This window comes from Cryptomeria japonica, chromosome 6 (assembly GCF_030272615.1).
Source record: "Cryptomeria japonica chromosome 6, Sugi_1.0, whole genome shotgun sequence".
Classification (NCBI taxonomy): domain Eukaryota; kingdom Viridiplantae; phylum Streptophyta; class Pinopsida; order Cupressales; family Cupressaceae; genus Cryptomeria; species Cryptomeria japonica.
In genome coordinates this window covers 205,807,894-205,821,678 of record NC_081410.1, presented here as the reverse complement: position 1 = coordinate 205,821,678, position 13,785 = coordinate 205,807,894, and the positions used below count along the sequence as shown (strand labels likewise).

The 13,785-nt window shown below is 35.1% G+C and overlaps 1 protein-coding gene across 1 annotated transcript in view; it reads right to left on the bottom strand.

Moving 5' to 3' along the window:
* The window catches only part of LOC131069842 (autophagy-related protein 3), a 47,937-nt gene extending 38,219 nt beyond the window's left edge, over window positions 1–9,718 (bottom strand). The window contains exon 1 of the mRNA XM_058005419.2: window positions 9,361–9,718. Within this exon, the coding sequence (XP_057861402.1) occupies window positions 9,361–9,521 (161 nt within the window). The 5' untranslated portion in view covers window positions 9,522–9,718. The remainder of the gene's footprint in view (window positions 1–9,360) is intronic.
* Between the last annotated feature and the right edge of the window lie 4,067 nt (window positions 9,719–13,785).

The window sequence follows — 13,785 nt, the reverse complement described above, 5'->3', positions numbered from 1 at the left end:
ACGATCCTAGACTCAATGGTTTCACAGATTCAAATTGGGCAGGTTCGATTGATGACAGGAAATCAACATATGGGTATGTGTTCAGTTTGGGATTTGGTGCAGTCACATGGACTAGTAAAAAGGAACAGACAGTGGCTCTCTCCTCGACAGAAGCAGAGTATCGAGGAGCAATTAAGGCAGCTTGTGAGGCAGTTTGGCTTCGTCGGATGCTTGCGAATATGCAAATATTTCAAGCAAGTTCAACTCCCTTGTTCTATGATAATCAGGGAGCTCTCAAACTTGCCAAGTATCCCGTCTTCCATGAAAGAACTAAGCATGTGGAAACTCATTGTCATTTTATTCGGAAGCTTGTTGAAGACGGATCGGTTTAGTTGCAGTATGTTCCAACTGCGGATCACACTGCAAACACTCTCACCAAGTCTCTCAACTCAGATAAGTTTGTTAAATTCAGGGGGCAGCTTGGTGTTGTTGACAGATTGACCATTAAGGAAGGGTGTTAAAATATGTTATATTATTATTAATGGATGGTTCATTATGTAAATATGTTGTAATATTAGATTCTTTCTATTTTACGATTGTTTCTTATTTAGAAACATCGTCTTTGTAACTCTATAAGATCTTTTCGATCTTTGTAAATAATTCATTAAGTTTTTTACCAATTACTTGTTCGTAATAAAATAGCACTCAACCAACCGGGTAGCCATAAGCTTTTGCCAGCATTGACTGCTGGATCATTTGCTGAAGATAAGAGTACATCAAAACCATATAAGGTCTTACAATGAGCAGATTGTATCCATTGAGCAAATATGGGTTCAATCAAGATTTGCTTTTCTGGAGTACCAAAAGCGAGCATAACATCGTTATGAACATAAAGTCCCACGGTATGAAAACCTAGGATAAACTAACCCAGCTCAAATGAGAGATTTTGGCTTCCTTATGCTCCAACATTCTCGCCAATACGTTATCCTTATTCTGTTCTGGATTATAATCTCTATAAGAAATATAGCTCCATGAGCAAATGCCCCTGTCATAATGAATCCGTTAATGCCAAAAAATGCTACCGATCTACTCCAAACTTCTCCAACTGTAATAGTTTGTTTATCAACTGAAAATAACAATATACAGGACTGATTACATACTCAATAACAGCAGCATACCGCTGTAATATTTCATAAACTCACAACAGAAAAATCACAAAACTATGCTTCAAAGGCACCCCGAATGACACCTGAAGTAAACTTGGAAACTAGAGAAGAAGCAACAATCCACTGAATTTCCTTTGGCCCAAATACAATCTCAGAGTGAGAATGCCCTCTACGAACAAGGGTTTTCATCCTTTGCTCATACAATGCTCATGGGTTTTTGTACACAAGCTCTCTCCTTCAATGGGGTTTCGTCCACTAAAGAAGCTTCCTGAAAATTTGCAAATGCAGAGAAGAAAATGATAATCAACAACCCTCAAAATTACCAAAATCTCAATATTTGTATCTATGTATGCAAGATTTGGGAGCCCAAATTCAAACTCCCTCCTTTGGAATTCCTGCTAATTTAATTATGACAGTTGCCAAAAGTTGTCATTCAATTATCAAAGATTTCCTCCACTTGTAACGGTGGAAACTTTCTAAAATTCATCTTGCAGCAACTTTCTCAAAATGGCACAAATTCAAATTCGAACTCCCTCCTTTGGAATTCCTACTAATTTAATTATGACAGTTGCCAAAACTTGTCATTGAGTTATCAAAGATTGTCCTCCACTTGTAATGACAGAAACTTTCTAAAATTCATCCTACTACAACTTTCCCAAAATGGCACAAATTCCAACACCCAACTAAGTGTTTCTAAAAAATTAATTAAATATTTAAATGTCCTTTTGACACTAAGAATGTTTGGACATTTCTAAATATTAAATTAATTATTCTCCCTGAGCTTGTCCAATTAACCCATGGAAGAATAAAATGGGTTAATAAATACCAAAATTAAATTTTAAATAAAAGGTGACATGACAAGACCTCCCTCCTGGAAATTGATTGTCCTCAAGCAATGAAAATTTGGATGCTCAAAACTCTTTGGACCTTCCCAAGTTGCATCCTCTACAAGTAAATTCTTCCATTTAATCAAGTATTCAATAATGCTCCTGTTTCTCAATCTTTTCTCCCTACTTTTCATAACTGCTTCAAGAATCAAGATCAAATTTCCTTCATCATCCAAGGGTGGCAAATCAAGTGAAGGCACAATCTGCTGTCCAAGAACTTTCTTCAAACAAGAAACATGAAATACTTTGTGGATCCGATTGGTTGGAGGGAAGCTCCAACTCATGTGCTACCTCACCTATTCTTTTGATGATCTTGTATGGTCCATAGAACTTAGGCTTCAATTTTTCAGCCCCACTCTTCTTTAGAGAGCTTTATCTATATGGCTGCAATCTTAGGAAAACCAAGTCTCCCACCTCAAAAGATCTCTCTGTTCTTTTCCTATCTGCATACGTCTTCAATTGGTTTTGTGATTGCCTTAAGTTATCTTTTAATGACCTTAACATATCTTGACTCTGATTAAAAAGATCACTAGTTGCAGGTACTCTACCATCTGAAAACAATAAATCAGTAAATGAAAGTGCATCGTACCCATATAAAGCTCGAAAGGGTAGCATACCAATGGACATGTGGTGAGTTATGTTGTAGCAGTACTCTCCCACGTGCAACCATTTGACCCATGTAGTTTGCTGATTTGAAACATAATTCCTCAAGTAGCCTTCTATCCACTTATTAAAATTTTCTGTTTGGCCATCTGTTTGTGGATGATAACTTGTGCTTGGAGTGAGTTTTGTACTAGTCAAGTGGAAAACCTCCTTCCAAAATGGTGGTTTCAGCCAATAAAACCTCTGAAGGAACATTATTGGCTGAACAGAGAAAACCCATCGTTTTGACTCTCAAGTGTGGACACAAGACTTAAGAGAATTTCTACTCAAGACGAGAGACCTTTATGTCTTTCATCTTGAAAGCAAATAAATTATATAGCTATCAAATGCTCACACTTTCTAGTTCAAAGCAAAAAGACAAAAAAGAATATGCATACACAAAGATTGTATTGGATTAAACACAATTTAGCAAACTTAAATTAAAAAAAATTGTATACAAAGCTATATCAGAGAGTTACTTGAATGAAATCTGCACTACAAAGACTACAATATTCAAAATAATAATCAATTTACCAAACGACACATAGAAGATGACACAAAACAGCTTGGACAATAACTTTTACAAAAAGTAGGCCTAAAATCACATTTGATTTTGTAAGTGCACAAAGCACTAAAAGATTTTAGCAACCTTTTGCATGCTTTGATGGTGCAATTTATTCAAGACAGATAAACACAAAATTGCTAAAATTATTACACTAAAAATAGTTTGCTTGCACACAAAGCAAGTATTAAATAACAAATTGTCAGATACAAATAATATAAAACAAGTAATCTTCAAATAGATTTCAGCTAAATATATCACATCTCAATCCTATTAAAGGATTAAGATTAAATCAGAAAATAGAAAGGAGTCAAATTTGGGTGGCTTTAACACCTGGGGTGAAACTAAATTTGAACTCCCTCTATCGAGATTGTGAGGATTGTTACAGATATGCTTCAAGATTATAAAATGTGATAGAGCATTTAGCAATTTCACATCATGGTGACGTTCTAGAGGATACAAGTGGATTCTTCCTACCTACCTATCCCAATGACACTCTTTCTAATTCTCTCAAGAGAGCAGAGTTGATAAGTGGTATGTCTATTTCTAGCTTGGTGTTAAATTCCAAAAGGTCTCCTCTAGCAGAGATGGTGCTCATAGCAAGAGACGAAGATATAGACAATGCAGGTGTACATTGGCATTTTGTGTTCAAGGGTGCAAATATTCCTCGTCGACGAGCTCCATACTTATAAAAGTCAGATTGTATGCTTTTGTATAGTTCTTGCTATATGTTTATGTGCCACTCTTTGTACGTTTCAAATAGTTCTTGTTAGATGTTTTGTGCCTCTCTTTGTATGTTTCTAATATCATGTGACGACGTTTTATTTTTAAGCGTATACTGCTAATCTTGTTTTGTTGTTCCCTCTAGATATTGTTATGTTTTTTTGTTACTTTCATTTGGTCCTATCACCCTTCATGAGTTGCATAGTGTTTTGAGTGTTATTTAGCCATGTTTATATCTATAGTATGTGGTGAGGCCCCCTGCTAGGTCCTCATATTTGATATTAAAAGATATAACCTGTCCTATCACCCTTCATGAGTTGCAAAGAAGATTTTGATTGTTATTTACATACATATACCTATGATATGGGATGAGACCCCCTACAACTGTTGACTAGGTTGAAAGGATCGGAATTCTGAGAGGGGAAGGGGGGAAATTAGTATTCCCACAGATTATAAAAACTTTTACCAAACTTTAATCTTCTGCTGAAATATCAAACTTCATCAATTATGCTTAACAGATATAAAACAGCAAATGTAGAACAAACATAAAAAACACAGCCATAAGAGAAACATCGGATTTTATATGTGGAAAACCCAAATGGGGAAAACCACAGAGAGTGTTAACTCTCAAGAGAATATAACTTGTTATATGGTGTTTTACAAAAGGGGTGGCTCAATGCTAGATTACAAAAACGGCTCACTGCCAGACTGCTCACTGCTAAGATATAAAAGACAGCTCACTATCGAAATGCTCACTGCAACAAAAAAAGGCTGAACTAAAAACGATTTCATCTCCAAATGCATGAGATTAGCTCCAAGTTTAAACTCTGATCACAATTCACAAACTCTACAGCAGATCCGGTGAAAGATTTTTGTACAACTGTCCTGCAGTAGGTCCGGTGAAGGACTACTACAACATTGCAACACTAACTGCACTTTGACTCTGCACCAACTGCCTTCATTGTCCGCAACTCACACTTCACACTCTGCTTCTTTGCTATCTTCACTGTTATATCTCTTTCACATAAACACACACCTCATACACTTTCTTGCTTTTTCTCATATTTCACATCACATGCTACTACATATATATAACAGAGGACACAAACACGGAATAGTAGCCCAACACGTTATCCAATAAAATATAAACAAGACAACCACATCGGCCTCCGCAAGATCTCTACACACTTCCTTTTTCATACTTTGTTTGCCAATGCATATACCGAGATTACCGGAATGGGAGAGGGTCATTCGGAGCCAAAGATACTAACCCATTATCACAAAACTTAAGCACAACATCTCCAAACTCCAAAGATAGAGATTCCACGCATACTAAGAATATCGCGACACGAAACTTAAAGAGATACAACTGACATGACCAAAATAGCTGATACCGGAACATGTAACTAATACAAGGATCAATGCAAACTCAAAATTCCGAAAACACAAAGATCTTCCAGAAACTTCATTATTGCATCATAACACTTGCTCATAACAAAAACTGCACATATCGACTACATACAACATCCGGACCAATCCGGATAATACTTAACTAGATATACTGTCTGATCCAAACCAAATAACAGGTTTGACATCAATCAACAATATCCACACAAGTCTCACAACTACATCCTCATATTTTATATTAAAAAAACATATCATTTCCCACGATAAACCTTCTAGAAGGTCATCTAAATCCAATCATAGCCATAAAGAAAAATAGATAGTTTGATGCATCAAACAGATCCTCTCAATGACTTTGATGCAACAATAGTCGCTCCTTTATCATAAAACAAGTAAACCCTCAAAAGAAGCTTGCTACCCTAGCAACCATATATCTGATTTCTTATCCAAATTTGTATTTGAAAAATTGTGCGACTTGATGATTTTTGAAACCCTGGATTCCATCCAAGATGAACCCTAAAAATCCATCCTTAGTAGATTGACAAAACCCAATCCAACCCTAATTATAAGAGACAAATCTGCAACTTGATGTTTCAATCACCCTCACTCTACTTGATCAAGAGAATTTCACACATGAGAGCTTTATAATGCTTTTGTGTTGTGCAAACTTTGGCCAAAAATCCTTATGACACATCCAAGGTCATTTTCAAATACTTTTTTGTTTGGCAAATTTTGACCAGAATGCCTTATGACACCCTCCAAGACCTTTTAGGACACTTTTATGTTTTGCAAATTTTGGTAATAAAACCCTTGCGATGCCCCACAAGACCATTTCACACAATTTCAACTTTTTCAACTCTATGGCCATAAAAAATGTGTTAATGCATCAAATGGCCACTTTTTCACTTAAAACAATTTTTAAAAACCTTATGGCAAAACTCCAAGGCACTAGATGTCCCACATTCATTCCTTACTCACTTATGGCTTTTTTACTCACATCCAAGATTTGTTCTTGCCTCATATGATGCATAGAAAAGCTCCTCCAATTGGCTATGCAAAGACACTTGTTAAAGCTCAAAAGTATGAGACTCACTACCATGCTAAGCAAGGATCCAACAAACAACTCACTAGGAAAGGTATGACTTTCATTTGACTAGAAAATTTGCACTACACAACAGCAACAACAAAATTGTCTGTATCCTAGGTCCAAAAGATATCATGAATCGTGACAATGGAGAACACTCATAAGAGCATGACCCATGTTTGATTCCCATTACTGCAATAAGGTAGAACATTACTTCAAACATGTGGCAAGGTTTTGGTGCGATAAACAAGGTGTATGTTTTTGTGTGAATCAATTTTTCTGTGGTACATTCAAAGGGAACCAGAATTTAATCATAAAAAAAGTGGCCAGGCTTAGGCCACACAGTGTTAAAGGTGGTATACAACATTGGCTAAGACTAGCAAAAGCAATAAGATATAGTTTACTACCGAAAATCTTAATGTATGAACTATATATCATTTTCCATCTGACTTTAATTCTTTCTAGAGTACTATTAACCTGCCTTATCTCACCTAACAACCCATCTATGCACTGGAAGTGAAAGGCAATACAATCCAACCACAAGACCCTTGCACAAAACAAGAAGAAAAATGGGGAACATAAAGGAGAGCAAGTGATAGAGTTGAAAGAATCAAAAAGCATTGCACAAGTAAGGCACTGGAAGAAAGGTATAGGAAGGAAAAAGCACACTTTTCCATTTATTTTTTTTGGTATGGACTGTCCATTGCCATTTGCAATTTGGCTTTTTTTCTCTCTAAACTAACATTAACCTGCCCTAACTCACAAGACAACCTATCTATACACCAAAAGTAAATGAGCAAACAAACCAACCAAGCCTAATTTGCACTAAAGCAAGAACAAAAACAAATATAGGGAATGTAAAGGAGATTAAGCAAAAAAATTAGAAGAATTGAGGAGCATTGGATGAAGAGGGCTCTGACGAAATCTGTCAATGTAGCAGGAAAACACATATTTTGCTATTGAAACTCAAAGTATGGAGCTATCTACTGTCATTTTACATTTGGCTATATTTCTTTCCAGTGTAACATTACCCTGCCCTGATTCATTAAACCCATTCATACACTGAAATGAAAGGAAAAAACACTCCAACTATACCACATTTGAATTAAAAAATTAAAAGAACAAATATGGGGATCATAAAGGAAAGAAAAACATAATTTGAAAGAAACAAAGTGGCCTCTGGCAGTACTTCAAAATAGAGTAAGTAAAAAAACATTTTCCTATTTTTTACGTATGAACCATCTATTGTCATTTGCCATTTAGTTTTAGTTTTTTCAACACTAACCTGCCCTAACTCACAAACAACCCATCTATCCACTTAAGGCAAAAAGAAAATAAAAAAACAATTCAGCCAGACCCACCTGCACAAAACAAGAAAGGTAGAGAACGTGAGGAAGAGCGGGCAATAAAGTTGGAAGAATAAAAGAGCATTGAAAGAAGGCATTGACAGTATTTAACAGTGTAGGCATGCTCTACCAGTCAACAATCATACCTTTGAATTTCATTGCCTAAGAATTCATGGGTTAATCATGTTCACAGAACATGTAATGACTCAAAAGATTTAACTAATCTTGATTAATTGGTATTGTTTCTTTTACTACGATCATTTTCAAGAAATATATGTAATGTCTCAAAAGATTTCAATAATAATGTTTGATTAGTTATGTATATTTATTTGGGAAAGCTTTCATTTTAACTTTAGATACTGCAATATGAAGGCTAACCAATATGCCAAAAACCATCAGGACTTGCACACAACCTTTTTGCCTTCTTCCCTTTCTACAAATAAACGCAAAGCCCTCTTACATTTTTTCTGGAACAAAAATACCTTGATTGTATATCAGGCAACCAACTTCCCCATCAGAGCACAGTCTAAACTGAGTGAAACTTTTGTTTGAAATTGGACGGATTTTTAGTTTTAGCTGAAACTTCTGAGTGTAATTACAGATTACATCAAGATAACCTGACCTTTATTCTCTATAAAAGGTTGTTGAAAACCTTGCAAAAGACTCTACTACTCAAAATAAGACCTTTTTCCCTTTGTTTATAAAGGGCGCTTTTTCCCTTTGTTTATAAAGGTCGGAAACTCAGAATAAACTAGAAAATACTCCAAACTTGTACTGGTCTCCAATACCCCTCCAACTCAACCGTTACTATCATGCAAGAACCTAAGACTCTGCTTTAAGAATTTCCTCAATTTTGTATGTCAACCCATGCTGTTTCCCTATTTTCAGCAATTTCCTATGGAAGCGAATCATAGCAGTTCCCATTCCCTATGCTTATTACTAGCATCTTTATGTTTCCAATTTCCCGATTTCCAATGCTTGCTTCCAACATGCGTATCATTACGATTCTTCGTATCAATTAATTGACATTAGAGCGCTATAACCCCAACTTGCAGCCATTCCAAACAAGTGCAGGACTTCCAAGCCCTTCTGTGGGGATATTATTACTTTCCATGGACCAGCTAGAACTCATTGAAACACCCCTTGCGATAATAGGGTTCCCATGAGTCAGGGAAAAGTCTTCTTACTGGTCAAGAGAAGTGATAGCTCTTCGAAAAGAAAAACATGCGCAGCCAGGATAAATCTAACCCTGCGTAGAATAGTAAATTCGTAGTTTACAATACCACTGGGACAAGAGGGCCCAGTGAGAAAGGATTCAATCACCCAAGTCGAAAGGAGCTTCCAAAAGCAGTCCTTACTTAATATTCCTGAGAAAACTGGGTACCGTGTTTCAAGATAGCGAAAAAAACCTATGTCCAATCCATCGAATTGCGGCATATCGTAATGACTTAAGCAGAAGAGATTCCCCTTAAGTCATGGCAGCTAAATCAAGAAAATGGAATACCCTGAAGTAAAAACATGCATAATTCAGGAAAAAAATTATTAATTGAGAGCAGAAAGAAGATACCAAGACCAGGTAGGGCATTTGGCGACCAAATTGTCTCCCGCCTGGACGAATTCATCCACAGAAAGAACGCCCTTCTCTTTGAAAGCCGAAACTGTACGAGGCCCTGTAATTCTTTCTACCGCTCCCTTAAATGCCGAGTGAATTTTCTGCGACAGCACCATTTTTCTCTCCAACACGATCCCTTCCTCCCAATTCTCTCATAACCTCTCGCCCTTTATGCTTCGTCTGCCTTTACTTTCGTGGAAATGAACACAAAACATTCGTATATTATATTTAATCACTTTCTTTTTACCGCGGGAGACTCTTTTCTTGGCGCCTTCCGCCCAGCATTCAGGAATGCGTGTGATTTCTTCTATCTCTCTCTCTTTTTCTCGTTCTCAAAAATAAATTTATTTATGTGAACCTCCATTATTGTGGTAGTTAACTTGCCAACTAAGATTCTCAAAGAGGGCATCGTCATAACTTGATTTGATTTTAAGGTGTACTCTTCTTATGTTAGGTGTCACATTTTCAGAGGTATATTGTTGATATTTTTTTAATTTTAGTGTTGGATTCTTAGATAGATATTGGTTTTGCATCTATGTTTCAAAGGTGTATCATCAATATCTTGGTTTTAAATTTGGTTATGCATATACTCATAAATTTGGAAGTTTATTGTCACGTTGGATGGAATGATGTTAACAATAGTCTCCTTTCGAAGATTGCCAAATTTTACTTATTTTGTCACTATATAAAAAAAATTAAGGTCGCTTCATTAAGCAACTAAGTAAGAAAATAGTATTCTATAAAATTGAAACAATACTTAGAAGATTACTATAGCTCATGTATAAAGAGGACACGCATACATCATCATCTAGCTACTAGGTAAGAAGTACGTTGAACTTGCAGCTCAAAGGCTTCGTTTTTTATTAAGGCAAAAGGTTGTGTGCAAGTTTGTAGGAGTTGATCAGTGACTCCTCAAGAGCCTTGTAAGACCATCATAGCATTTCTTCTTTTTTTAATTTCTTTTCTTATTGTTTTGATAAATAAATAAATAAATTTGGATGAGGTTCAATTGTTGTGGTGGTTAACTTGCCACCCAAGATTCTCAAAGGGGACCATCACAACCTTGACATCATATTGGAAGGGGGTATTGTCATAATTTTAGATGTCACATTTGTTAAGGTATATTATCAATATTCATAATTTTGGTATCGAATTCTTAAATAGATATTGGCTTGAGATTAATGCTTCAGAGATATGTCATCAATACTTTGGTTTCAAATTTTGTTAGGGATATATTCATAAACATGAAAGTATATTATCGTGATGGAGGGAATGAAGTTAGGGGTATATTGTTGTGGTGGTTAACTTTCTATCCAATACTCACAAAGGGGTATTGTAGACACTAAAAAATGTCTTTTTCATCATGTATTAATTATTCATCCTAATTAATTAAGTTAATTATTCTTCTAAACTGACTCAATCATCACATTCAACATTCTTAATTATTCAATTTCTATTCCTTCATTAATTAATCATTTAACCCTCTTTCAAATATTAATTAAATATCATTTATTTAATTAATTACAATCAATTCTTTAATTAAATAATCTTTATTATTTAATTAATCATATTTCTAATGTTTAAATAATTTCCTTTAAATTATTTTAATTAATTAATTTAATTCCTCCAATTCCCCCCCCAATTCGAATTTCAATTAATTTCATCTAATTCCAAATCATCAAATTCACATTTCACCAAATCTGAATTTCAGTTAATTTCATGTGCATGTCAGCATTCGAAAGACCAAATTCAAATCCAAATTGAAAATGAAAATCAAATTCAATTTCAAAATCCTACAACACATGTTGAAATCATAACTATTGTTCAAATCATATGACTAATTAGTTAACTCAGTTAACTCTTCAATCCCCCCTTTTCACTCCAAATCAGCTTTTTCTGACTAGTCAATCAATTTAGTCTTCCAATCAATCAATTCAGTCAACTAACTAGTCTATTCAATCTACTGGTTAATCAATTGAGTTCACTCTCCAATCAACCCTATTAACAGATCAATCTATTGAGTTAAAAAATCAATCAAGATGAGTTCATTGATCAATTTAAATCAGTTGACTATCAATCGGGACTTGAGTTCAAAATCCCTCCCCATCTCTCATGAAAATCTATATAAACAGTATCAATTTCACAAATCAAGCTAGAATCACAGTCTTCAAAACAATTGTCTACTTTATGCATGAAATCCCAATGCAATACCTGAGGCCATCTTCATACACAATTCGGAGAAGAGCAATGGAAACCTTGCTACATCAATTGAGGGAGTTTAATTTAGAATGCATTCTTTATTTCAATTGATTTTGCATTATTCTATTGTCATTTGGGAGTAATCTTAATTAGATTTAGAGTTGTGATTCGCTCTTTGATATTTGATTATATTATTAATGCTTAATTTACCCCTAAAGACATTTGGTGAACCCGACATGAACCTACAGTGACTGATCTATCTTTTCTGGTTTTGTAATTTGCAGGAAGGTCATACAGAACAAAAGAAAAATGGAATGCGCAATTGCTTATGCAGAAATTCGCAATTGCACATATTAATGTATAGTTGATGTCATTTTGATTCGCATTTGATGTTATTATAATTTGCAATTGATTTAAGTAGTTAGCAATTGCAGGCTTAACCCATAATTTTATTTTTTAATGTTGTTTTGGCTTTAAATCCATTTGCGAGATTAACCTATTAAAATCTCTCAATTATGGAAAAGATCATTTTTAGACATAAAATGTTTCTAACTCCATGGTTGGCAAGGTAACTTTCAAAATTTCAGGTGCAAGGAGGAGGAAACAACTCAGCAGACAGCTAAAAGCCTATCAAAGGCTTATCAAAGCAAAAAGACAATTTTGAGAATTTGAAGAGGGAGAGGTCATGGCTTCATACCGTCGAACCATAAACAAAATCCTAGACAAATTCGACATTTATGATGATATCGCAGTAATGGGAAACCTCATCTAGAACGACTTCACTGAAAGCGAAAACTTCTCTCTTCCATCTTTTTCTATTGTTTAGAAATTTTTCAAAGTTGCAGGTTTTATCTAATGCGCAATTGACCTGACAGTAATTCGTAATTACTATTATGTCAATTCGCATTTGATTAGATAGTAGTTCGCAATTGCATAGAGGTTATTTCGTAATTGTTAGGATAGGTTAAATAGATTCTATTTTGATTCTCTAGTCATTTTCTGTCAGTATTTCTTTCTGTTTCTGCAAACAAAAAAGTTGTAGCGGAGAAGAAAAATTAGGCTAGAGAGCCCACCATGTGCTAACAATGTTTGATTTCTTTGCAGGAGTAGTTTAGACAAACATTTCATTTTAGTGCTTTCAAAAAGAACAACACAAATCTCACCATTGCAATATTGGCTAAAATTAACATCATGTATTTTAGAGCAACATCTCCAATAGTTAGAAAAAAATTTGATGAAGGTTAAAAAGAATTGTTGTTCTTTGTGTCTGTGAGGCGATAGGTATATGCTCTCCCCTTTTCTAGGTGATCAAAAAGTCAAACACACCTCTTATATGCTTTTCTTTCAATTTCATGCATTAAAACCTTTAGAAGGCCCGCCCTCCCAAGTTGCCCTTAGGGCGCCATTAAGACCGATGAGAAGGTAACAACCTAAGTGGTAACTACTAACGCCAAGTATTATGAACCACTATAAAATTAATGTGTTTGCAATAACAGTTGTAAACAACAAGTGTTGGAATGGCATAGAGACAATTAAATTCGTCAAATATATGCCCACCCGAATGGAAGCCTAATTAAAAACCTTAGGATCTAGAGGCCAAACCAAGTCAGTAACCAAACAATTATACTATCATAGTGCAAGGGTGGGGAATAATCTGCCCCAAGACACTCACCATATATCTCCCAGGATAACAAACCAATTGAGGAGCGATCCTCTTTGGTTTAATTTCCTGACAAAGGCAAAAAAACAGATGCACCTTAGGGTGTGACGAGGTTGTTTGAGCTGACGGAGTATCAAGATGTGGGTTGTGGTAATATTTGTGACCTTTTGACCTTAAGAGAGACTACTTTTTGTGCAATCGATTGACCAATTACAACAAAAACAAAATGGGGTTTTGAAAAAGACTCCAACATTCATGGGGATTTGAAAAAGTTCCTTAAACAAGTATTTTTTCCATGTTATTGTGCTTCTTGATGTGTATGTTGTGTCTTTGCTACATAATCACACATTTCAAAGTGAAACATCAAACAAGTTTTTCATACCAACATCAACCAAAAGTTTCTCAACAATCAAGAGTCAAAAATTCAAGAGAACAACCAAGTGTTTACATCCAACAAGTTCAACAAATTTTGCCAACATTCAAGAATATGGAATAAAATGGTGCTTCATGTGATCATAGGT